At 39.6% G+C, this 27,306-nt stretch overlaps 1 protein-coding gene across 5 annotated transcripts; it reads left to right on the forward strand.

The window, feature by feature from the left end:
- Nucleotides 1-7,185: 7,185 nt before the first annotated feature.
- Nucleotides 7,186-27,073, forward strand: LOC121879386 (integrin alpha-PS2-like). Of its 5 annotated transcripts, none has more exons than XM_042385997.1 (26): nt 7,186-7,680; nt 11,233-11,455; nt 11,758-11,893; nt 13,635-13,699; nt 14,245-14,293; nt 15,126-15,361; nt 15,686-15,790; nt 16,524-16,724; nt 16,869-16,974; nt 17,143-17,234; nt 17,571-17,719; nt 18,000-18,175; nt 18,468-18,595; nt 18,837-18,911; nt 19,244-19,359; nt 19,493-19,586; nt 19,904-20,026; nt 20,317-20,498; nt 20,806-20,987; nt 21,335-21,509; nt 22,115-22,250; nt 23,166-23,309; nt 23,486-23,563; nt 24,123-24,167; nt 26,089-26,293; nt 26,367-27,073. In XM_042385997.1, exons 1-25 carry the CDS (start codon nt 7,475-7,477, stop codon nt 26,257-26,259), a joined length of 3,393 nt encoding a protein of 1,130 aa, XP_042241931.1. In that variant the 5' UTR covers nt 7,186-7,474; the 3' UTR covers nt 26,260-26,293; nt 26,367-27,073. The 5 variants fall into 5 exon arrangements, with proteins under 5 accessions (XP_042241931.1, XP_042241934.1, XP_042241932.1 ...); XM_042386000.1 differs by having other exon boundaries at nt 26,089-26,290; nt 26,441-27,073; XM_042385998.1 differs by having other exon boundaries at nt 26,089-26,275; nt 26,374-27,073.
- The last annotated feature ends 233 nt before the right edge of the window (nt 27,074-27,306 follow it).

The raw sequence follows: 27,306 nt of genomic DNA on the forward strand, positions 1-27,306 counted from the left end.
CAGAATCCAGCACGAGACATCAATAGTCGCTCTCACTCAAGGACTACATCCCAGCAACATATCCATACTTGTCTTCTTACGGGCATAATAGATGGAGAGTTTGGGTCATATATTTTGTCTTCACTACCTGAGGATCTACCTGTAAGTAACACACCTGGGGAGTGATTAAGAACCTCTATCGGGTACTCACAGGTTCTACTGATGGGTGTTACCTCGAGCGTGAAGATTGTGAGAACGTTTCTAACTGGTAGACTGTAAGTGAAGAGAATGTATCTGATTGGTTGACTGTGAGTGAAGAGAATGCATCTAACTGGTAAGAACATAAGAAAATAAGGAGTCTGCAATAGGCCAGTTGGCCTGTGCATGGCAGCTCCTGTCGAGAGTTACTACCACTCTCTATCATCCATGAATCTATCTAGCCTCCTTTTGAAACTTTCCAGCGTTCCAGCACTTACTACAAAGTTGCTAAGCTTGTTCCACTCGTCCACCACCCTATTTGTGAACCAGTTTCTTCCTATCTCCCTCCTAAACCTAAACTTATCCAACTTAAATCCGTTGCTACGAGTCCTATCCTGCTCGGATATTATAAGAACTTTATCTATATCGCCTTTATTGATTCCTTTCACCCACTTAAATACTTCTATAATATCTCTCCGCACTCTTCGTCTTTCTAGGGAATGCAAGTTTAGTTTCTTTAACCTATCTTGATATGGAAGGTTTCTAAGTCCCGTAATCATTTTCGTCATTCTTCGCTGCACCGACTCCAGTGAATTGATAACCATTCTATAATAAGGGCACCAGAACTGAACAGCATAATCGAGGTGCGGCCTGACTAGCGCAAGATATAGTTGCAATATGACCTCCGCACTCTTATTACTTACACTTCTAGATATAAAACCTAATACTCTGTTTGCCTTATTTCAAACATTAACGCACTGTTTTCTAGGCCGTAGGTCCGGGCATACAAGGGAGCGGCTTAGTACGGCGGCCATCCAAACAGTGAAAAGGACTTTGTTGGAGCTTACATCAGGTCACAAGACTGTTTACAAGACCAGCTCCCACAGCGCAAGTTCCATGGTTGATATAGATGTTGAATCTGTTTCTTATATTTTTGGTATTGAAAGCTTTTGTCAATCAAGTGACCCACTCCCCGATTTCACTATATGTAACTTATCTCTGTTTATTGTATATTTTTAGCCTTCTGACTGCCGTATTATCTTAATAAACCATTATTATTATTGTTATTATTATTATTATTATTATTATTATTATTATTATTATTATTATTACACTCACACACACACACACACACACACACACACACACACGTACAGTTTCCAGCACCCAAGATCCTCATTCATCTCTGAGGAAAGAGTTAACACGTGTTTCCATGCTGAGGGGACGAGGGCGGTGAGCCGTGAGGGAGAAGTGGCCAGAGAAATGGAGAGTGAGAGGAAAGAGGAAGAAAGGGAAAGAGGGAGAGAGAAGGTAATGTATAAGGAAATATGAGAGAGAGAGAGAGAGAGAGAGAGAGAGAGAGAGAGAGAGAGAGAGGTAAAAAAGTAATCTTGTATCCTGTATGATTCACTCACTCACTATAGCAAGATAAACTATTTTTTTTTTCGATCTATTTCACTATTTGAAAGTAAAAGCAGTCTTGGAATAAACAGCAAGTGGGAGAAAATCTTAAACTACCCAAAACCAGAAACTGTAAATTTATCGTGAAGGAGATGTTGAGAAAATGTATATAGCCAACCAGTTTGAGGAAGAAGGAGGACGAGCGGAGTTGTGGGGCAGTGTGGGACGCTCGCTGCCCCACATCCAATATAAACTTGCCAAGCTTGGATGTGGAGGCTGAAGAAGTTTTGCACGGACCTGTCGTCTCTCTTCACCTCTCTCTCTGTTCTTCATGTATGCGTCTCCTTCTTTTTCCTTCCTTATTACTTCTTATCTTTTCTTCTACTTTTTCTTCAATTCACTACATATCTATACATTCCCCATAACCAAAATACGACGTTGATATGACTACCATCTTTATTAAGTAATGTCGGGAAAGTTACCGAGTATTAACAGAGATGAAAAATAACGCCTACCCCCTAAGATATGCCAGATATTTCTTAAATTTATCGTGTGCCACCTGTTGATTGAACCGCGAACTAAGGATCTCAGTAGCAGTGCAGACGCGTATTGTTCTAGTATAGATTTTTATACTGTTGAGAGTAAGACCCGAATTATAAACATTGTATTTATTTTATTCACGTAATTTTTCTTTCTGTGGATATGTATATGATTTCATTGACATAAAATACAGCTTAAATGTGCATCGAAGCTATAAATGTTTCGAAGCTATAAATGTTTTGAACTATAAATGTTTTGAATTATAATAAAAGACAAACAAAGGCACGATTCAGAGTGCTTCCCCGAGTGCTTATGATAAATCATTTCCCAATTTCCGGGATTATATCAAACTCTCCATTCAATTGTTATTGTTTTTATAACACAATAATAATAATGTCATGGAAAAAACACAACTTCCCTACCAGTTGAATTAATTTCATTTAAGAAAATATAATTTGATTGATTGGAAGGGAAATATTGATATTAGAAGAGAGATGAATGTTTTAACTTTGTCAGTCGTTTGGTGAAAAAAAATGTAGTTTAGATGACAGCCGCGTCAACACACGCCTAAGAATGTATTGTCTTAACCCGGGAGCCACCTGGAGGAGGACAGGGATGAGATGGCTGCACAACACTGCAGCAGGTGTTGTGGACAGAGGACCTAACCTCCAGACGACACGTGGCCTGTAGAAGACAATGAAGAGCCTCTCACAGACTCGAGGACTGGCAAGCTGAACTTCTTACAGGAGAATGACGAGAAAGGTGAGAGAGAGAGAGAGAGAGAGAGAGAGAGAAATATATGTGCAGTAAATATCCTGTATGTTTAAGAAAGAGATACAGATAAAGATATACATTCATCTGTAAAGTAAAATAACAATGATTTATTACACAATACTGTCAGTTCTCTCTTGACTCCCTCAGCAGACAACACTCACACTATCATCCATAAATAAACAATAAATTTCACTTTCCCGGCATTGCTAATGGTCTAGGATAAGCTTCTGTCAATAGAGGCGCTACATTACGCCAGATTTTCCCATAAGGACAAAGTTTGTGTTGTGTAGAGCACTAGACGGAGGACGAATGATTTTGGTGTCTGTTTCATTTGTTACCCGGCAATATATGATTCAGATTTGGGTGAGGAAATGTAGACAGCTGAATGTCCACAAGTCCAAAGGATCGTATGATTAATATTATTCTCAACACATCATCTCTGCATATTAAGGAGACATACAGGTGAGAATTATAACATGAATTGATGAATAATAAGTAGCATATGAAGGTAGATGATGTGTTTATGAGTGACGGTGTCTTCTTGGCCCCCTCCCTTCCCCTTTCCTTCCCTCCCTCTTGCTTCTGTCACGTCCTGCTTCTATCCCTGCCCCTCGCCTTCCCTCACTGTCTCCTTCCCTCTCTTGCTTCTCTCACGTCCTGCTTCTATCCCTGCCTCTCGCCTTCCCTCCTTATCTCTCTCCCTCCCCCTCTCCTTTGTTCTCTTCCTTCCTCCGTCTCTCCTCCCTCACTTTCTCCCTCTCTCCCCCTCCCTCCCTCCCTCCTTCCTCCCTCTTACTCTCCTCCCTCCCTCCCCCTTACCCTCCTCCCCTCCTTCCCTCCCTTCCTCTCCTCTTCCCTCCTTCTCTCCTCCTCCCTCCTTCTCTCCTTATCCTTCTCCCTCCTTACCTGTATCATGCAAGAAAATACCACAGAAATAATATCCACACTCCTCACTGAGTCAAAAAATGATATATGAATGCCGAAACAACGTGACACACACACACACACACACACACACACACATCAAACAGATGCATAAAACTCTTATAAACGATGGTCTTATCGAAGTCAGTGAAGCGAGCCGAGAGACACAATATCCAATATCCACTCCGCTCATGCTTCCATTATTTCAATATTCACAGGCTGGGTGACATAAATCCTGTGATTTTTTTTCCCAGGAAGTTGTGTCTTTCTCGGTGTCGTGAACAGTCTAATACACGTTGAGGCTTCGGGATGGAAGCTATTAGGTAAATATTTGACTTCATAGTAGAACGGAACAGGTAACTTAGTTAATACGGGACAAATAACACTGGTAACTCAGGACAAGTAACACAGGTAACACAGGTAACATGGGGCAGGTAACACAGGTAACACCGGGCAGGTGACACTGGTAATACGGGACAGGTAACACGGGACAGACAGACATCACAGAACAAGTAACACAGTTAACCAAACACACGTAACAGGTAACACACGTAACAGGACAGGTCACACAGGTACAATGTCTTGGCCAAAATAATAACTGTGTAGTGTAACATATTTCGTAACATGAAGGACAATCCAAACTTAGTGAAAATATTTGTGAAAATGACTTCGGTATTTTCATGAAAAACTATGTTTCTCAGATAGTTATGAGAAAGATTTTATGCAGACAGAAATGCTCCTTTGCTGAAAATAGTCTTCAAGGGCGTTGTGTCATTACCATATGTAGATCATTGTATTTGGGTTTGGTCTGAGAAGATACAAAGAAGTGTTACCAGCCAGGTGTCGGCACTAACACCACTTAAATGGTCACTTGGTTAAATGTGTGTATCACATTACCTCATGGTCAGTTCATTTGGGCTAGTAGAGGTCAGAGTCTCCAGCTACCATCACAGAGAAGTCTCACAAATATCGTCTTTGAATTAAGAGTTGTAAGTTTACGTACCTAATAATTTGCCAGCGAAAGTTATGATTATAAAAAATTAAAACTTTATCATATCATCACTATCGTATGTTCAGGTATATTCAAGAAAAAATTTTTCTCTGGTTACTCCATACTTACATAATCTAATTTGTCAAGAGGGACAACATATCTTCGAGAGAAACTGTTGGGTTTGGTTTTTACATTAGTTAATCCTTGTTTAATTATATTTTCTTTGATTGTTCTATACTCACATACTCCAATTTTGGAGGGGTAACTCATCTACTAGAGAAGATAGCGGTGATGGGTTTTTACATTGGTTAACCCTAAAATAATTTTATTTTCTCTGGTTTCACTATACGAGCTTCCTCTATTTTGGGTAGGGGTTACATGTTTATTAGAGAAATTCTTCGAATTACTTGGAAACGTTTATCATTACGCTAGACTGGGATATTAGGTTATTAGGTTATACCAGCCACAGGTGAACTCATATTAGGATTGTTTACAGAAAAATATACACATTAATACATAGTTATAGCAATCTTTCAATATATTTATTACTGCATATGCTGCAGTACTGTAGGTCTATTTTTCTTCTTCTCCTAAATATATCAAGACAGAATGTCAAAGTACTGAACAGATTAAGTTGCTGTTTACAATTACAAAGTTTTAAGTGTATGGAACAGGGCCACGGAACCTACAGATTTATTATCGAGTATTGTCCCACGCATTACTTAGCAGTACAGTTTAGGTTTAGTTTATATCTAACTAATTAACTGTTGGGATACGATAAGCAGTGCCGTAGGTGTAAGGAGAACCATACTGTTGAGCGTTACTGTATCGAGGAAACTAACTTTCGAATCGTTTTCTGTTTCACTTGCAAATGTTGTACAATATTCAGACGCTTTCAATTCATATACAGTAGTCCAATAATAATAATTGATCTGTGAAGGACCGGGGCGCGACATCCAAGCATCCAAGAAAGAATATTGGTTCAAAATTGGCTGGGCATTCATGTATCCATATCCATTCATGGCGTAAACACACACACACACACACACACACACCAGTGGGATAAGCACTCCTGGGAACTGACCGCCGTCTTCTCACCATGAGGTGCTAATCAGTCCACCATGCGAACAACAGAGGGCCGGCCGGCTATGCACCTGACTATGAGTTAACACAACACCACCTAGCAGGGCGACGTACTATGACACCACACCTCACCACCCGGTGTCCCCATGACCACGGGAGGTCCTTCATATCATCTCCCGAGGACGAGTTACTACACCACGTGAACACCACACCACCCGGTGTCCCCATGACCTCGTGAGGTCCTTCATATCAACACCCGAGGACGAGTTACTACACCATATGTGTGTGTGTGTGTAGAGGGGTATTGTGGGGGATAGGCTTGCACTGTACTGTACTGTCGTGTGTGTGTGTGTGTGTGTGTGTGCGGCCATCATTAGTGGACATTTGATGTTCCTTTGCGTTTCACTTACGCACGTGTGAGGGCGGAGAAGGGAATGCTTAGCCACCGGTTCAGGAGAACTGGTCTTCTACAGTGAGTTTTGTCATGTAACATTGTGTCAGATTTTGTAGATTTCGTTTTTTATGATGAACATACAAACTTTATCCCTAAGGAATCGTTTTTGTCAACACTACATTTGTCTCAGATTGTCTTCGTCAGATCAGGTTAGGTTAGGTTAGGTTTGGTTTACTCGTTCATAAAATTGGTTATTTGTTGGTAGGTTAGGTTAAGTAAGATTAGCTTAGTTTTTGTGACGCAAAATAAATGGTTCTTGGCAGGTTTCCTTAGATTAAATCTAGTATTTTCTGTCTCTCATATAAGTCTTTTCTTTCGTTTAAGTCGACTACTATTTCGTAAACCCGTCGTTATCACAGAATAGGCGGATATCTTACCTGTGCCGTCTTGTTATCTACCTGATAAGATTGAGATTACGTATAGGAAATGATGTTGACGGTGTGAGCTATATGTATATATGTCTATCCTAACGACGGTGCTATATCATAACAAATTGATTGCATTATTTGTTAATGAAATGAAAGACATTAATTACTCGTAATAAATTAATTCATTTATACTATACAGAAAGATATATCATTATAGACAAAGGGAAGTTATGTCTCAAGAAACAAATTCAAGGTGTTTTAGTCTCATGTTGAACTTTACTGTGACGTATATATATTTTTTTTCCTAATTCATACTTGTTAACAGAACGGTCTCTCTCACAATGTATATATAACTTGTCCCTACATCTTGTGGTATATTAGAAGCACCACACCCAAGTCTAGTACTGACTGTCGATCTCTCTCTTATCTGTTATCGCCTTACGAGTGTTATTCATCCAGTAACAATCAGATATGAGCTTAGTTTCAGTCACTCGGTGAGGACGACACGAGCTCTCGCCATCTGCGACGAGGAAAAGAGATGACTACGTGAACATAACCACCACTAGAACACAGGTCTGATGTGAGGAAGAACAGACGATGATTAGTGTTTGATTTGTGAAGGTTCAGGGCGAGTACTGAGGTACAGTAGGTCTCGCAGGGCCAGGGAGGAGAGCCGGTCACAAGCACCTCAACACAGATCAACACAACAAATCACCTCCAGCCATTCCTGTGACATTAACCAAGTAATCTCTAACACCTAGAATGAGTTGTAAGATGGTGAGGACGCGGAGACAGACTGGGTGGGTGGTGGTGGTGAGTCTGTTGGTGCAAGTTGTGGTTCTCAACACACTATTGGTTGATGGCTACAACCTCGACGAGAAAAGCCCCCTCCAGCTGCGTCCTACAGACCAGACAGACATCAGCTTCGGTTTCTCCCTCGCCCACCATTTCAACGTCAGCCAGAGAGGGTAAGTAGAAAAAGTCCAAAAACAGCACAGAGATTATTATAGAGGTGGTAGGGAGAGATCTTGTGTCGTTAAGGTATACGTGAAGGTGGTTTGGTTGGTTGGGGATACGGAGAGAAGAGAGCATTAGTTCTGAGGGTGCAAGAAGGGTACAGTACAAGGTAAAGTTCAGAAGTGGGAAATATAGGAGGAGGTTGACAGCAGGTGGGCTAGCCACCCTGCGGAGACGAGGTTTTGTTTTCTGTCAACAGTGCTGCATTAGAGGATTCTTGCGGCTTGGGAAAGCCGGTCTCAGCCAAGCTAAGCTAAGTTGTTCTATTTGATGTTTTCTTGGGGCATATTATGTTAGGGGGGGGGGGTCCCTCCAGGTCCTTGTGTGACTGGAGAGTTGTTCCCATCTTTTGGTTCTTTTTTATTGTGCATATAGAGGCTCTGGAACTTCGTTATCAGTTTTTATGCTTCTAGGCCACCATCTGTGCGATGTGTTGTTGTTTTCCTTATTTAGTTGGTTTAGTATTGGATCCTGTTCTTGATGGATTTTTTCCCATATTGCTTTTCCTTGGGTGTATACCTACTAGGTAGTAGGTAGTAGGCAGCTACCAAACAGGGAGGTACTACCGCCTGGGAAGATACTGGAAGCATAATGTGTTGTCTAATGGTAGACCCTGTTGCCATATGGCATCATGAAAATTGTGACCAAGTCCCAGGTTGCTGATCTGACTTTCTGCCTCATTTACACACAATTGCAGGGTCTCAAATGTTTCTCTCACTTTGAAAACACAACATACTTATATTGTTCCTCACTTTTGATTTTTTTTTAATTTTTTATTTCTTTATTATTATTATTATTATTATTATTATTATTATTATTATTATTATTATTATTATTATTTAATTTTCTTTATTTTTTTATTTATTATTATTACATTTTCGCCCCCCAGGCCCCGATGTGGGTCAGTGACCTGTTCCCGGGTGGACTAATCCCCTTAAAAAAAAGTGAAGGTGAATGAATACAGGAGTTGATGGTATGGAAGTATCCTCTATATAACTTATGATACTCTGGGTGGTCAGTAACTTTGCCCGTCTGTTTATCGTGAAAATATTTGACAGGAACAGACTCAACCGAATATTATAAGGGTTTTCGTCAATGTATTTCTCTTCCTTATAATGAGAAACTGAAGAGACCAAGAGAAAAGGTGTGAACAAAATACAGTCTATGTCGCTCTTAACTACACGAGGATGATGAAGATAAAGGGATATATGTTGTCATGTAAACATTGTCCTCATTATTTGTATAGTGAAGAGACTTGTAGGGAGTCAAGTAAATAACTTTATGACCATTACAGAGACTTAAGGAATGACAATAGTACTTTTGTTTGCCACGCCAGGGACTTCAATAACACACCTAACATTAACAAGAGTATGGTGGTCTTTAACTTTAATAGACATATCCAAAGAAAAATATTTGAATGCAGCCTCATTAATTCTGTACCTAATTTTAACATTTTTATCGTCATACTTCCTTGATAATATAGTATGTAGCCAGGATAAGTAAATAATAAGATTGGTGGTTGGTTATGCAAGGTAATTAGGTCATGGCATATACATATATGTAAGGTCTCTGAACCTTTGTGTCAGGACCAAAGATGAATTTACGTGATGATTATACTAAACAATAGTTATGGCACCTATCTTATCTCTCTCGGGTTATCGCTTCCTCGCCCATGTTGCAACACAGGAAATAGCTTCTCGAAGATAAAGATAATTCTAATTCCTGTAACAGATAAGTAGTCCAGAAAGATAAGCTTAAGGCGTAAATTTCTCATTAATCAATTAGTTAAAATATTGTAAGTTAAGGGACTCTTCTCTACCTTACAAAGTGTTGAGATAGAGAGAATGTTTCAGTCATACAGCTGCTAAGACTGAACTGACACGAGATGACGAGGACTGCAACGTTTGCTACAAAAACCTCACTGGAGTCTATTTTGGTATTTACTGTCTCTTGGAGGAGTCGAAATTTTCTTCATCGAGTCTTGAAACCCCGATGCACTATCAAGCTTGAAGCCGCTTTAAAGTAATCCTCTCCTTGTCTTCGATTACAAAAGAATGGAGGAAACTGCAGCGGGCTTATTGGCCCATACTAGGCAGCCCCGTTTACACCCAACCTCTATCACTCATATATCCATCCAACCTATATTTGAAGCTCCCATCGTCTTTGAGTTAATGATGATGTTTGGTAACTTGTTCCACTCATCCACTACTCGATTTCCAAACCAGTGTTTACCTATCTCGCGCCTAAATGTATATTTTTCTAAATTAAGATCATTGCTACGAGTTCGTTCCTGGTTCGATAGTTTAAGTACCTTTGTTATATCGTTTTGTTTAACCCTCACTTCCATTTATGCACCTCGATCATATCACCTCTCGGTTTACGTCTCTCGAAGGAGTGCAAATTCAAATGCTTTAGTCTGTTTCTGTATTCAAGGTTGCTAATGTCTGGTATTAGTCTTGTCATTCTCCTCTGAGTGCTTCTTACACGGGATTCTATATCCTTTCTGTAGTACGATAATCAGAACTGAACTATGTAATCCAAGAGAGGTTTCACAAGCGCAAGATATAGTTTTAGGATAACCTCGCGAGTCTTGTAACTAACACTCCTTTGTATGAACCTGTTATGAAAACGAAGGTAAGCACTGTGAAGCTTTATTCAACTTAATGCATATTAGTATCCATAGATCTGTAATAAACAGAATAAATAGTAATTACAAATTAAGAATAATTAGGCTTCAAGTAACAGAATAAGCTTAACACAAATAAACATAACATAACATAAATATAAGAGAACTTCAAACAAATAATCTAGAGCACTTAATCAACTAAGCATAACACATCATTCACCCCTGTCTTTCAATTGGAGTCTTGAGTTAAGAGGTGAAAGAATATTATTAGGGAGTGAAGAAAAGTGGTTAAACTGAAATACAGAGGAGAAGAAAGAATCTGGACTCAGCCAGGTCGCTTCATCTTGCCCAATGTTTTTTTTAATCTTTGGTTTGCTTCCTCGGGTCGTCACACCTTTGTATTAGTATTGGTTTATTTTCATGGTGCTGCTTATTATACTTCGCTTACTAACATCGTTTCTATTGTCACTATTATCTCGCTTAATCTGTTTTCTTCACTACCTGTATCTTGTCGATGGCTTGGGTGTGTCGTCATCCGTTATGTTACTGCGTCAGATAAGCTGTGAGTGGCCGATACGATCTTATCTCTAGCGTTCTAGTATGTGGAATAATGGTTGAGCGTCTTACGTGAATATTGTACACATAGTTTTTCAAGGTCGAGTAGTAGTAGTAGTAGTAAATTAGTAGTAGTAGTTACAAGGCGAACTTTAACAAGTGATGTTATCTGAGCACTGTCCTGCGTGTGGCGGGTGTGAGTCAGTGTTGTAATTCCTCCTCCCCCCCCCCCCAAATATCCGCTAACTCCTGACGTCCTAGCACAATCTCTCGTTTAAGGCCACAACACTGAAGCCATCCTGAGGAATTATTTTTTCAACAGATTGTTAGTTGGCGCCCCAAGAGCCAACGACACCACCACAGCCCCAATCAGCGCTACGAGACCAGGGGCGCTCTACTCCTGCAACCTGGACCGTGAACGCACCAAGTGTGAGCAGCTGGAGGTGCTGGTGGATGAGAAGTACAATCCTTTCGTTTTTAATGAATTGAAGGACTTTGGAGGTCTCGGCTTCTCCTTGGCCACGGATGGTGATAAGAGCATCGTAGTAAGTAAACAAAGATTTGATTAATGAAGATTTTCTTTATTCCTACTTTAAAACACCAATGAATTTATACTACTATTAATTATGAGGGGATTTTTACACTGAATATAAACATCAAAATACAGTATTCTGTAAACATTAATATCTATGGATGGTGTAAGGACAATCATCAAGGGTCTCTGTAAACACTGAGCACATAAGGGAACACAAAAACAATGTATTGTAACTTGTATTCGTGCAAATTCACTTAAATAATTCATAAGCCACATTATCAATTATACATCTGTGTGTGCGTGTGCTAACAGGTGTGTGCTCCTCGCTGGCACGTGTTAGACAAGGTAAGGGGTGGGAAGGTGCTGGACAAGCCGTTTGGGATATGCTTCGCTGGCAAGGCTCCCGACTATAACTTCACGGCGTTTTCTCCGTCTTCTCTCTCTTCAGGTATGCTGCTGGTGAAATCATAGTAAAGTATAGTTAGAGAAGAGTGCTAAAGTGAAAACTGGTCTTAGCTGAGTCATCTGGATTTATATATATATATATATATATATATACAGTAATGTTATTGTATACCTGAAGGAAACTCGTTAGTGTATCTGTTGGCTTAAATACTTTTTTCAGTAACGTCTAATCACTAGGTAGTATATATATGTTTAACTCGCCTAAGGACTAGACACTCCAACTCATTTCAATTGAATATATCGATCACTGACGCTACCAATGGGGCAGGGGGTTAGGTTAGTGTTAATCCTCAGGTAATCTCGTACAATTTTTATATAAAGAACTTAAATCCTTGTACTAATGAACCCCAAGATAGTGTTTCAACCTCTACTGTATACAAGTAGCAGGTAGTAAGCAGGGAGGTACCACCGCCTGGGAAGATATTGGAAGCATAATGTGTTGTCTAATGGTAGACCCTGCTGCCATATGTGACCAAGTCCCAGGTTGCTGCTGATCTCACTTTCTGCCTCGTTTACGCACAACTGCAAGGTCTCAATACTTTGACAACACAACATTTATATCTTAATCACTCTTGATCCGTTTTTTTTTCTGTATTTATTTATGGTTCATTTTGCTTTATCACCCCCAGGCCCCGATATGGGTTGGCTTTACATTGTTTAGCTTGAAGTTATACATTGAAAAATATCAGTATGTACCCCACCATTTTACTGTACTGAACTGTGTTCTTTCACTGTATCTGCTGTAAATATTCATATTACACTTGCTGGTAAAATTGTAAATAGCTCGTGCTTCATGTAGCCAACCGCATGTTTTAAGCCACATCTCCTGGGACAAGGTTGACAAACAATGTGCTCTCTGTATACATATTGTATTGGATGTACAATGCAGCTTGGTGCTGGGGAGTGGTGTAGAGAGAGCTGGTTGGCGAGGGTGCTCAGAGGAGGACAGGCAGCTTGTGGGACGCCACAGTCGCCGGCGGGAGCGAAGGCCACCAGGCAGGAGCGGAGGTGTTGCTTGTTGGTGGCTGTAGGTAGAAAGAGGTAGGTCACGGCCACGTGAGGTCTTATATAGCGGGGGTAGGCGTGGCTTGATAGTTGACCTCCACTTTGTTAGGCGGCGCTGGTTACCGACCTAGACCACGAGGCGTACGCTGGGGAATTCGAAGAGGGTGGGCTGGTCAGCGACACACGACGGTTGTAGGGGAGGGAATCTACTACAGTCCAACAACGAACACCAGTTCTCCTCATCTGTTCATCCTAGTGTTGCAACGTTTGATTGCTGCCTTTGTTCAGATGCCAGTAATGGCTACGGCTTCGTTTTTTAATTCTTCAGTGATTTAGATTTATAAGCATTTTCCCTTTACAATAGCGTTATTACTAACATTAACAATATAAATTCAATTATTGCCACATTGATGTAAAGATCATTTCGATATTTACTGACTTAATCATATCTGCATTTCGTCCTTCATATCGATTTCTAACATAATTTCACGGGCTGATAAATTTTACCGTCATCCCGCGGGCCATTAGTTTGACACCCCTTCTAAACCGTTCCTTCACACTCTGTTCTTACTGAACAATATGACCTTTATATACAAAATGAAGCTTGAAAGCTTATTAAACAAATTTTAGAATATGTCGTTTTAACTCATACTTGTTGTATATTTAGTGAATTGTTAATGAAATCAATCAAATAATCAGTGGAACTTTTCCCTCTACAGCGGTGAAGGCAGAGTACAGTAATAATGGTTCATGTCAGTGCGGCATGAGTGTCGCCCACGTCAGGGTGAGTTACCTCTTTCCTTATATTATTTTGTTCTCCCAAGTTGGAAAAATATGTAACGTTTTTATTGTTCAATGTTATTTTATATGAAGTGATCGTCTTCTTCAAACACACACAGTCTGTCTCTCTCTCTGTATATACCATAATACTTATATAATGACACCTGCCTTATGCTATTACACACCTGTCAAATATATTACATACCTGACAAAAATGCCATACCGCACCTGTTATCTATATCCCACACATATCAAATACGCATCTAAACACCTGCCAAATACTTCTACACACCTGCCAAATACAACTACACACCTGCCAAATACTACTACACATCTGCCAAGTACTACTAGTGTACATTAGGGATGCACCGGAACTTCATAAAATCGAGGTTCTGGCCGGAAGTAACCTGTACACACCTGTCAAATACTATCCTATACCTGCCTGTGGTTCACCCTTAAGGCAAGAGGTCATACTCCAAGCTTGTGGAGCAGTGCTTTTATAGTTCCCATCACCTACGAGTACCTGACCCTGTATCTGTTCACCTCCAGGGACGCAACTCCGTCGCCATTGGTTCTCCCGGGTGCTGGGGTTGGCAGGGTAAGTCATCACGTTGAAAGTTGTTTAATGAATAAGAGAGGTAAACGGCATCACTAGTGCGGGTGTCATACATACGGCCGGGAGGTGTCGCCCCCTAGCGAATTCTCTATAAGGTTTTGCATGTTTAGTGTTATTACCATTTGTTCCCCTTTTGGTTCTTTCACTGTAATTGTATTAAGGATTTGTTCTCAGTTTGACATATAACATATTAATATTAATTTTTAGCTGTAAATTCACTATTTTAGCTATATAAACTAGTAAACTACTAGTTAACTATTACATACTGTAATAGTACGTCTTATCATAGAAATTAATTGACCATCAAGTGTAAGTTGATTGATATTATTATACCCATGAATTAATCTAACGTGCGTTCCCTTATGATAGAAGATGCAACAAAATGTATTATAAAATATAAGCATTAGTTATACAAAATTAAGGACAGAATAAAGAGAATGAGGGCTGATGACTACAAATGCTGAATAAAGAAGTCAGAAACTAGAGGAAGACTCAACATTGTGAGGGTTGGTAGGCAGGAACAACAGTTACTGAGCTTGTGTGTGACTCGTGCCCTCCCCTCAGGAGTCTAGAACACACACTTATTCTCTAGCCACGAGAGAATTACTCATTCACAAGTAGGGGGTTGATGGCTCCAGAACCCCGAGGGAAACTATGCAGGTAACAGGTTAGGGGAGTAGTGTGTGTGTGTGTGTGTGTGTGTGTGTGTGTGTGTGTGTGTGTGTGTGTGTGTGTGTGTGTTTCATCTCTACCAAAAAGAGTTTACAGTACAGTGGGGACGTTCTACTTCACACTGTACCTCCTCCTCCTACAGGTGACACTTGGGAGGCTGGCCTTGACAATCTTGACAAGGTTAGCCTCATGAGACGTGTAGGGGAGCTCCCCCTTAGTGATTTCGACCTTACCTATGACCGGTGGAGCACGGGCTACAACACCGTCACCAACTTGTACCTAGGCTACAGTGTTGCCAGCATCACCTACAATGAGGAGCCTGCTATAGTCTCCTCCATGCCGCGTACAAGCAGCGTTGCCGAAATTAAAGTGAAAGAGGTGACGTCGTGTTGATGTTATAATGTAATAATTTCGTTTAAATAAGGATTGCTTTTCATATGGAAATCGTAAACACATTTGTTCAGTATAAACTGTTCTAAGACTGGGAATGTTATATGTAATATAAGACCCACAGACATTCATTCACAACTGAGTATTATAATATATAGTTTAAAATACCGACACTATAACACGGATATAATCAACAGATGTATCGATAAAATGTTGTGTTATGGACTTGACGTTTATGTATTGTTTCTCATCCTGTGTATAAGACAACTAGCATGAGTAACTAAAATCAATAACTTGTGTGGTGTCTTCCAGAGAGATAGTGTTGTTGGACCCATCGTCTACATACTTGAACAGGACTCAGTGAACAAGAACAAATTGACAGTCCTCGACAAGATTAAACCATCACTAGATGCATCAGTAAGTCTAAGAGATGAGTCTGTGATTTGAATGGAAATTGTAGAAGGTATTGTGGTGATTTTATTAGTAAGGCAAGATTCCAAGCGGTATATATACACAAAACTCTTCCCTGCCCCACAAATCACGTTGCACCATTGTCACACATAAGAACATAAGAATGGAGGAACTACAGCAGACCTATTGGCCAATAATGCAGTCCAGTTTATACCCAATCCTTATCGCTCATAAGTCCATCCAACATATCTTTGAAGCTATGCAGCGTGTTCGAGTTAATGATGATGTTCGGTAAATTGTTCCACTCATCCAATGTCTACTTGTCTCGCGCCTAAATCTAAATTTCTCTAATTAAAACCATTGCCCTGAATTCGCTCCTGGTTAGATAGTTTAAGTACCATTGTTAATCACCTTTGTTGAAACCCGACTTTCATTTATACACCTCAATCATATCGCCCCTAACCCTACGTCTCTCGATGTGGCCCTTCACACGTGCAACATCTGTGGACGACCCTGCCAGTCCCGTATCGGTCTCTCGAGTCACCTCAGAGCTCACCAACCAAGGTGACATCCTTAATAACACATATCATTGTATCATAGCTGGATGATCGTCATACTGGATTATGAGTGACAGCAAAGTAGTAGTAGTAGTAGTTGTAGTAGTAGTTATAGTTTTAGTTTCATTTATATATCCATTTATTTATCTATTAATCTATCTATCGATTTATATATTTCTCAGTTCGACCAAGACAAAAGGTTCGCCTTCTTCGGGTACTCTCTGGCGACGGTGGACGTGAACAGCGACGGGCTGGAGGACCTGGTGGTAGGGGCGCCCTTCTACCACAACTCCACAGCCTACCACGACCAAGGGGCTATTTTTGTCTACATGCAAAGGTCCTTCTCGCTCTCGGGGGACGTCAGCCAGCAACAATCTTCCGAGGTGTATTTTTGGCTCATGTTATCTTTTTGTTAAGCTTGAAACGTTCACCTGTGTGTGTGTGTGTGTGTGTGTGTGTGTGTGTGTGTGTGTGTGTGTGTGCGCGATATATGCCTCTTGAGTCAATTGTTGTTCTTCTCGTGACAGATGGTGAAGGAACGTGATGCGCCTCGTAGGGTGGGACCAGAAAACTACGGCCGCTTCGGGAGCTGCGTGGCTTCTGTGGGGGATATTGATAAAGATGGCTTCAACGGTACTGCCTCACACACACACAAATACTGTAACCAACCCACCCACCCACCCACCCACCCACTCGTTTAAGGTTGTGAATAACAGTTTGGATGATACAGCAAAAGGGGATGAAATTTATGGTAATGTGGCAGTGTGTTTGTTATTATTAAAGGTGTTGTCTACTTCCCAGACGTAGCTGTCGGTGCCCCCTTCCTGTATGAGGGAGGAGCTGTCTTCATCTATATGGGATCAGCAGACGGACTAGAAGACATCGCCAGCCAGGTAGGAGGGGCTTCTAGGCACGTTTAAGTAACAATAATAACACTGAGATGGAGATGGTCAGGGCTTGTGAGGTCGATGGTTTAACCTTTTGAGGACGATGGTTTAACCTTTTGAGGACGATGGTTTAACCTCGTACTTGTCACAGGAAGGAAAACTATTTAAATATGGAAGATCCCCCTATATGGATTATAAAGAGCATTTAATTTTTTTTATATACATTTCTCTATTCACATATTTATACAATGACACCCAACTTCTTCAGGATGTCGAGAAAACAAGATCTCATACACCAGGTAGGTATAACTCCGTTTATTTATATGTTTCTTTCTCCTCCAGGTTATCCGTGCATCATCACTATCAAAAAACTTAGGTATACCCCTCAAAGAGTTCGGTTCAGCTATTGGCCAACATATACCTAATGAGTCGGGTCAAGGATACGATGTGGCCGTGGGCGCTCACACAACTGACACGGTATTGGTCTTCAGGTGAGAACACGTTTTTATCAGGTAATATTTTTCTTTTTCGGTGAGGATGGGATCACCTAATGATTAGATATACTGGCTTATGTTATTTTTATGAATTAACTTTCACAAATTAACTCACAAACTTCGAGACTTTCACAAACTTTCAGATTTTCACAAACTTCCTAAGCTCTTAATCTCTCACACACCCAAAACTGCACACCAACAACCTAATGCTCTCATACTCCTATTCACTATAAAGTCTGTACCCCTTTGCTTATTTATCTTCTTTTACTCCTGGCAGATCCAAAGACGTAATAAAACTGACTTGGCAATTAACGTTTAGTGGGTCAATGGACTTAACTAAGGACAACTGTGATTATCATCATGATCGCCAAACCACCTCACACCCTTGTGTCGTAGCCACAACCTGTTTTATTTTCACCACCAACTCAGCGAGCATCATAACAAGTGATTTAGGTAAACAGTTTAGATACCCGTCGAGTCGTTCATGTGATTATCTGAAACTAATGAAGAAAACATTTTTCACAAACAAACGTGATTGTAAAACTGATGTACTGTGTTCATTTTATATAAGGTCTTCGAAAAATAACGCTCAGGGTTTTAAATGGCCATATATTAAGATCTACTACATGCTGTTTTGATGACCTGTATAATATATTTTGATGATAAATGTGACAATTACACTATCGTAAAAATCAATTATCATATCACTAATTATTGAAGTATGTCTCTTTCTGTATATCTCCAGAAGTGGATTTCCAGTTGACGGGAGACAAGACGCGACTCTTCTTTGACAGTGGTTCATCAGAGCTTAAGTTTAAGGTTCATCTGAAGAAAGATACCCAGAAGTGCCATAATAGTAACATAATGGCCAGAGTACGTATACAGAATAATGGTGGCAACTCTGGAGTCATTAACAGTCGTAGATACAAACAAAAGGGAATTTATCTTGTAGAAATATGATTGCGACTCGCCAAGATTCCAATATGTTACTGTAACACTGTTTTGTCTCCGTGAAATATTTATGAGTAGAAAAATACAAAGAATCTTATTGACACCAAAGATCAAATTACTTGTTCTTGTTATCAATGTTATATTTTTCTGATTTCGTCCTCAGTCGAAAATTCAAGATGCAGTGAAGCCGTTTTCCATACTAGGTGAAATATCGATGGATGATTTCATCACAAACCAGGTGAGTTGACCAGTGTGGGTTTATAGGTCATGGGTCAAGTAGTTTATATTGGTGCCTAACTGCCAAACTTGGTGGTCCGAGTTTGAATACCGTCATGTATAGGTGTCAATTGTTTACAGAAAAAACAGTTTTATTCTTCCGGGGAAACTAGAGCAGCAGGATAATGATCAACGACCACGAAGAGAGGCTGAGAAAATATTCTCCCATTCAGAACATTGGGAAAATTTATCTTAGTAATTCAGTCAGGAATGTAAATATTTTCAGTTCACTTTGCACTGTACTAATACTTGAGAGTCCGTGCCAGTGTGTATGAGACTGTGTTTGTCTTGCAGGTGATGCTGGACCCACATATACCACTCAAGAGGGAGGAGCAGTTGAACATCATGGTGTTCTGTGTTAATGGTAGTGCCAGTCAGTGCCAGAGCCAGATCTTCTTAACTTATACCATGTAAGTTATTGAATGTATATACGTCTCTCTCTCTCTCTCTCTCTCTCTCTCTCTCTCTCTCTCTGTTAATACTTGAATTATTATTTTTCCGACTATAAATAAATGGATAAAACTGACTTATTCTCCCTGTAAGTGTGGGGAACTACACCTTGTCATCGACGGACCCTATTGAGATCGCCTTTGTGGTGGAAAACCGCGGAGAGGCTGCGTACAACACTCGCCTCTTTGTAAGTGAAAAAGATCATTGTTTTGGTTGCTCGAGAGAGTGTTTGTTGGTGATGATCAACAATGTGATAATTATTGTTCTTCACGTGCTAATGTATGAATATAATTTGATTCAACAAGAAATATAATTGCAGAGTACTATTTATGTACTTATGTGCCAATAGTGAATTTTTCATGATAAAAATTAAAGTAGGTTGTACTTTTCACGTGTATTTTTTTACCATTTGAGGACTAAAGGGTTAAATTATTGATCTGAAAGGGTTAAATCATAGTCCTCAAAGGGTTAAAGAGACCAATTATAAGGTCTCTCTTTTTTCAGGTAAACTGTTTTGAAAAATTAAGCTTCTCGAAATTGAAGGGCGGTGGCATTTCCTGTGCCGACTCTGGCGACAAGAGGGGAGTTAAGTGTGACTTTGATCAAATCTTCGTCAGGAACTCCAAGGTAAATGTTCTATGAAGCGATCGTCGTGTTTTATGTGTTACTGATAACTTTTTCCAAATGATCACCCGAAATTTCGCTCCCCCGTAATCCTAACCTAACCTAACCTCTCCACTTGCGTTTTCTCTCCACTAGCCATTCGTCTGTACTCGTTTTATAGAAAAAACATTTAAATATAAAACAAAAATTAACGAGAAACAGAATAAAATTAATTCTATTTATTTTACTCAACAACTATAAATGGAACAGTAATATAAGCCGGTTTTATTACTCATTATTTTCATCTCTTCCAGATTGAGTTCTCGCTTTACTTAATACCCGTCCAGAGCTTCTTCTCGTCCCTGGACACTTCTCATGATGACTTCTTTAACGTGACGGCCTCAGTCACCACCATCTCTGTGTTATCCAATCCTGATGATGCTGTAAAAACCTTCAAGATCCCAATCACTGTCTCAGGTTCACTGGATTTGACGAGGTAAGCCTGTTATGGTGAGGAGAGATGGGTGCTGACATGTGCTGTGTGTGGGGGGTGCGCGCGTAATGGTCTTGATCTTTTGGATAAGGGAGACAGTTCTTCAGGATGTTGGTGATGGATACATCAGAGGCAGGAGGTGGAGAGACTCTAGCCGTCTTAAGAGAGAAAATCGAGGGACATAAAAAGAGAATGATTAACTTTAACTTGCCATATGGATCTTCAGTGGGTTGAGACAGACACATTATAGCATTCATCCAGTTGTTTGTAAAGGCCCTTGAACTAACCTCCCGCTTCTCTTACTCACCAGACAAGGGTCACAGCCCGCCCTAGTGTACTATAACAGTTCCTCGTACTTCAAGAGACCAATGGAGGCGAGGGCCGTGGAGGAGCTCGGCCCAGAGATTATTCACAAGTACAAGATCTTTAATGGGAATAAATTTTCTGTATACCGGACGCAAGTTGTCTTGGTGTGGCCGCTCTTGGTTGACGGTAAGTTAGTGACGGAGATATTAAGTGACGGGAACTTGTTTTTATTTCTCTGTGTTGGTAAATAACTGCTTTAAGCTACTACTCTCAACCTTTTTATTTCATGCAAATCTTACTGAAGTTTCTTAGAATGATGACAACTGAAAGAAGATATCCATTGATTTTTCCCTCCCTTAGAATTACTAAATAAATAATGGAGTGTCATTAAGTACTCCTCCCTCTCCTCCATCACCAACATCCATGGTCTATTTCCCTGAGTTTCATCTGTCACGTCAATATTTATCTAAGATACCTGTACGTTTATCATATGACACACACCCATAATAAACTCGTATCATTTTTATTATCAGACAAGTACCTCCTCTACCCGACGGAATACCCCGGGTTTAGTGACGTTTCCCAAAAGTGTGAGTATACAGGTGGTATGGTGAACCCATTCAACCTGACAGGCGCTGAATCCGCGACTCCCGATGTGACAATGTTTACGCCAGCGACAAACATGACACCATTAATAATATCTGACGGGTAAGTGGTCTAGAGCCAATTATTTCCTTTACCCCGTCTTTTACAACGGTGATGAGTTAGAGGCCTTTAATTCATATATAATGGTACCCTGATGTCTGTACATTAAAAAAACAAACACACGGTAAGGACTGGTGAAGCAAGGTATGTGATTAACTGATCTTCTAACACCGTAAATTAGACTCAAATAAGATAGAGAGCGAAAAATTAAGACTTGTGAACTTAAAATTGTATTATTTACATATGTCACCGTATCTCGTAACCTGTTCGTAAGAAGTGAATTTTAGAAGCGAAAGTAACATCAGGGTTTATCAGTTAACATATTGTAGTAGAGGTACAGTGTCACCCAAAAGTTGGTTAACTCTCCCAGCCAGCTATTGCTGCACCGCCTGCTTCAGATGTATGAACTTGAGTCTGTTACTTCGAACCTTTAGATTCATTCGTATCGGTTTCATGTTCTGGTTGGTACTGAGACAGTTTCAAACATCTGAAGCAGGCAGTGCAGCAATAGCTGGCTGGGAGAGTTAACCAACTTTTGGGTGAGACTGTACCTGTAATTGTTATGAAGTATCACTGTAATGAACATGTTGTCTGTGTGTGCTCACCAGGAATGTTCCTAAGTCGATAACATCAGGGAAAAGTACTCAGTACATGATGTTCATTTGTACCTTCGGGGAGCTGCCTGAGAAGGAGGAGGTGGTGATCTCGCTAAAGTTCCGCTTCGTGCAGAGGACCATAGAAGAGGTGATGTACCCCAGGGCATTTCATTAGTACCTTAATTAATTTAATGTGTATTACCTGTTTTCTTCTGTATTTGAATTACAGTTTGTTTTCCTATGTTTATTTTTTCTAGTTTTTACAGAAGAAAGGTCAGAAGAAAGGTCGGTGTTTCGAAGATTGGTTCTAAATGTTTCGTTATGTTTATGTTGTCTATATTCTTGAAATACAGTTGTTAATGAGGATTATAGTTCGACTGTATTATTAACAGTAAAATATTGGAAATAGCGTCTTATCTTCGGTGTTTAATTGTGAAACTATATATATAATGATTTATTTTTAAGTACAACTATTACTTAAATAAATTTATTGTTTATTTTTAAGTAGAACTATCGTTTAAGAAAGTATTGTTATTCTTAAAAAAAGTATTACGGTATTTTTTTTTTCATTACTGATACTATATCGGGGAAAATCTAGATGGGCGTTTTGGCTTGGATGACAGGAGTCTCTCTCTCTCTCTCTCTCTCTTCTCTCTCTCTCTCTCTCTCTCTCTCTCTCTCTCTCTCTCTCTCCCTCTCCCTCTCTTTTCAGGGGTGGATCCAAAAGGGGGTGAGGGGTTGTTTCTGGGGGTCTAGACCCCACCTGTTGTTCAGAAAATTCCTGTACTTTTTCTTTAATGCTGTATTGTTCTCGGGCATTTTTTTTTTAGTAAAAAGTATTTATTATTGACCTTAGAATATCTGCTAATATCAAGTGCACATTCCTTCAAAGTGGCCTCAAAATGCCCATGATTCTGGTCAGATTAAAAAAAATTATCTGGGGGCTGTTGTCCTCACCATTTTCGCCCAACCACACTTCTGACCCCCCCTGACCTGACACCCACCTTTTGATTTTCCTGGATCCGCCCCTGCTTTCTCACTATATCCTTGTGTTCTGCTACAGCTGAGGATGGGTAGTGACCTGCAGAACGTGTCGTCGTGGGTACAACTGCAGGTGTTAAAGATGCCCCTAGATGCCGCCCCTCCACCTGCCTACGTCTCCACCGTCCACACAGACGTCTCCTACAAGTTGGACTCACCAGAATGGGTACGTACGTGAGAACATTATCATTACATTCACTCTTCTTTATAATTTACAAAATGAACAAAGTCTCAAACATGATAAAATAAATAACTTTTTCATGTGATAATAATATAGACGAATAATAGAGAGGAGAGTTGTACAGGGAGTAACTTGTTATCAATTTGTCTCCTCGCGTTTAGGTACCGTTGTGGATCTACCTGGTGTCTGTGTTAGGTGGCCTGGTTGTGTTGGTGCTCATAACTCTGATAATGTGGAAGGTAAGTCTACTAATAGAGCTGGATGGTGTAATAATAATATTAATGATTAACGATTTATTGAAAGAGCATGACAGCCAGAAGGCTGAAAATCTAGTTACATAATTGGGAAATGGGTCTCTTGATTTACAAATAATATAGAAGTAACATAAGTGATACAAATGTGATATGTAATAACTAAGTGGGGAGAAGCTCAAACTACAGGGCATTTCAACAGTGACAATGCAAAAAGTAAGATTGACTGGGAGTGAATACACTGGTTGATTACAAGTTATTGAGAATTTTTACAATTGTTGAGAATGGGCTGTTCTTATAGCGATCAGTTCGTGCTCGTATGGGCTGGATGCGGTTGTGGTGTCGAACAGATATTCTCGGACGAGGTATCTCAAGTGGTAGTAAGAGCCGGTGTCGAGGATAGTGCAGAAGCGTCTCACAAAATTTGCAGATGAAGTCGTGGTGTTTACGTTGTTTGTGTGTGTGTGTGTGTGTGTTTTGACCCGAGATTACGGTGGTATGACCAGAATAGAGCTGATAATGTCCTCTTTCTCTCTCTTCCCTACAGTGTGGCTTCTTTAAACGTAATCGTGTTAATACGGACCAGACGACGGTAAGTGATGGCATGCTGTTGGTCTTCTGTTAAACAATAGTGTTGAAATTATCATTTTTGTCGTCTGTAGATGAGGTTTCTTAGTTGGTTATTAGCGTTGATTACATTATCTGTATTTTATATATTTTCCCTATTTTTTTCATTTCTTTCCCAATTAATGCTTATTTTTCTAAATTTAGAATTTAAAAAAAAATTTTTGAAACACCTCAGCCTGTTTATACACGTCCACATATCAACTTTGTATTTTGATATCCATGACCCAATATCTCTTAAATAATACACCAAATCACCAACAGTTGCGGAAGTTTATTCTACCCCACAAGGCTGTGGCCAGTGAAGACATCTGGCAACTGTCAGAGTAGTAAACGTTTCCTATCCATATGACTGAACCAGTCTCTAGTGTGGGTAGTGTTAGGATGAAACCAGTTGCGTCAAAATATTTATTTAATGAATGCCTTAATTTCGCCTCTGATTCATAAAATCATATTCATGAGGTATCTCATATATTTTTCATTATAAAAAACGTCATTGCTGTTGTTTCTCTCTATGGGAAGGCTGGTCCGTTATATCGAGGGTCTGTTAGATATGAAACCTCCATCTAATAAACTAAATAGAGGGTAAAGTCCGTTATATCGAGGGTCCGGTAGATGTGAAACCTCCATCTGACGAATTATACGGAGAGAGAAGTCCGTTTATGGGGGTTCCACTGTAGATTCCTTTGCTTTAGTTAGGCTGGGGGGGGGGGCGTAATCACCAACAACAAACCATGCAAATGTCGACGTGAGGATTTGTTGTTCTGTGTAATAAAATTCTTGGAAATATTTATCAAGCCAAACATAAATACTGAACTTAATGTAGTGTAAACTGTTGACTAATGGCTGTGACGTGTGAATAATTTATAGAGGTTTTAACACTATTTTGAGTGTCTAGCTTTAAGTTTTATTTTCACTACATATATAATAATTAAAATTACTGCTTGTCATTTTGCTTAGAAAATTGTTTCATAATAATCGTAATTATTCAATTTGAAATATTGATCTTATAATTATTAAATTTCAATACAAGATATATAAAATTTATTGTTTTGTATAATGTAGCAGCTTGGTTCTATAATGTAGCAGCTTAGTTCTATAATGTAGCAGCTTGGTTCTATAATGTAGCAGCTTGGTTCTATAATGTAGCAGCTTGGTTCTATAATGTAGCAGCTTGGTTCTATAATGTAGCAGCTTGGTTCTCTAATGTATCGCTTATGACAGTATGGGAGTAACTGCAGATTGTCTTCCGTTATATAACCAGTAAGTTTACAGTTAGTCAGCACCTTGATCAAGGGGACTATGGTGGTTTGTGTTCTACTTTTTAGGTATATGATAGGTCAGGTCAGGTCAGGTCAGGTTAGGTTATTAAGTTTGTTTATTTCCAGAGACTTTTGCGTCCTGATGAACACTACTCCTGATACCAAATGCTTTTTTGTGCTATTAATAAGTGTACAGACACGAACAGAAGTCCCTTTACACGATTGAGACTGAATTGAGGATACGAGCTAGTGAACTGTTGCGAGGAGCCTCCGATCTCCATTTTATAGCCTTGTTAGGAACAGTTTCTAACAGAAGTGTAAAGGAAATTTTGCTCATGAACGGACATTTTTCGCTAAGATTTCTAAAGTTTAGTTCCTTAACAATAATTTCTTCACCCTATTCTTCATTTTAACTTGTTTTAATAAGAATATTACCATTCCTAATAACAGTTTTGGGAATTGCTTTTAATTATGACAAAAATAGCAATATGTCTCACTTGAGAGGAAACAATATTTAGTTTATTCTCTATAATTGGTATTAAATCAACGCTAATTTCCTTATTTATAATTGTTATCATAATAATTACAGAGTAACTCTCTCTCTCACTGCCACTAACACTCCAACAGAATGGAGGAGGAGGTGAGCCAGAAGATGATCAGACAGAAAACGAAAGAGAAGAAGAAGACGAGGACGAGGACGAGGACCCTGCTACACCTCACACGCCCATGTATAGAGAGACTGTGAACGCCAGCGAGGATTTCCAGTTCAGCAGACCTTCATCCATGGCCGCTAACTGATGTGTTTTGTCAATAAAACCTAACCTAACCTAACCTTCATCCATGGCCGCCAACTGATGTGTTTTGTCAATAAAACCTAACCTAATCTAACCTGACCTGACCTCGGTCTAACCTAACCTAACCTAACCTAACCTAACCTAACCTTCATCCATGGCCGCTAACTGATGTGTTTTGTCAATAAAACCTAACCTAACCTAACCTAACCTGACCTCGGTCTAACATAACCCAAAGTGAATTAACTTTACCTAACTATAACCAAACTTATCTTACTCTAATCTAACCTGACCATAACCTAACCTAACCTAACCTAACCTAACCTAACCTGACCATAACCTAACTTAAACTTCACTGCCATACACTCGGACCAGTAGTGAGTGAAGCGCCTCTCCTCAACCATTAAATTATTATACCCGGGTTATGGTGATGAAAAAACACTAACAGGAGCTGACGTTTTATTCTGGAGTGTTAACAATGCCAAACTAGAATCCATGTGTATAATACCATAACAAATTTACGTTAATATAATGAAAAACCGTCAATACATCACCTAATTAATGTGAGATATGCTTGTAAGACTTTGATAAATATATTCGTGTCTTTAACACTGTGGTACATGTAAGCTCACCTCAGGTAATGACGTTTATGGGTTATGTTAGATGTGTGTGTGTTTTGATTCAGTCATGTAAGGTGTTGCTATCAGGACCTGAGGTGTGTAGATCAGACCTGTGAATGTGTAGGTCCTGTTTTAGGAACTTTGAATGAAGACTCACCAGATGTAAAAAAAAATAAATAAATAAATATTTTGATTAATTTTTTCATGGATTTAAAATACTATTATTTTTTGTAATGCTGATTTATAACTTGGTGTTGTTATGCTGCATCTCTGAATGCTTTAGGTTATAGCCACATTTTATTGTGTATGAAACAAGAAGGTAATGAGTATCTATCTAATATACTATAGGACTAGGCGTGTGTCTGTCTGTCTGTTTGTTCTGGGCAGCCGAAACGGCACAATCGTTTTTCATCAAACTTGGTGAAAAAATCGCA

The sequence above is a fragment of the Homarus americanus genome, unplaced genomic scaffold (assembly GCF_018991925.1).
Source record: "Homarus americanus isolate GMGI-L3 unplaced genomic scaffold, GMGI_Hamer_2.0 scaffold30768, whole genome shotgun sequence".
NCBI lineage: Eukaryota > Metazoa > Arthropoda > Malacostraca > Decapoda > Nephropidae > Homarus > Homarus americanus.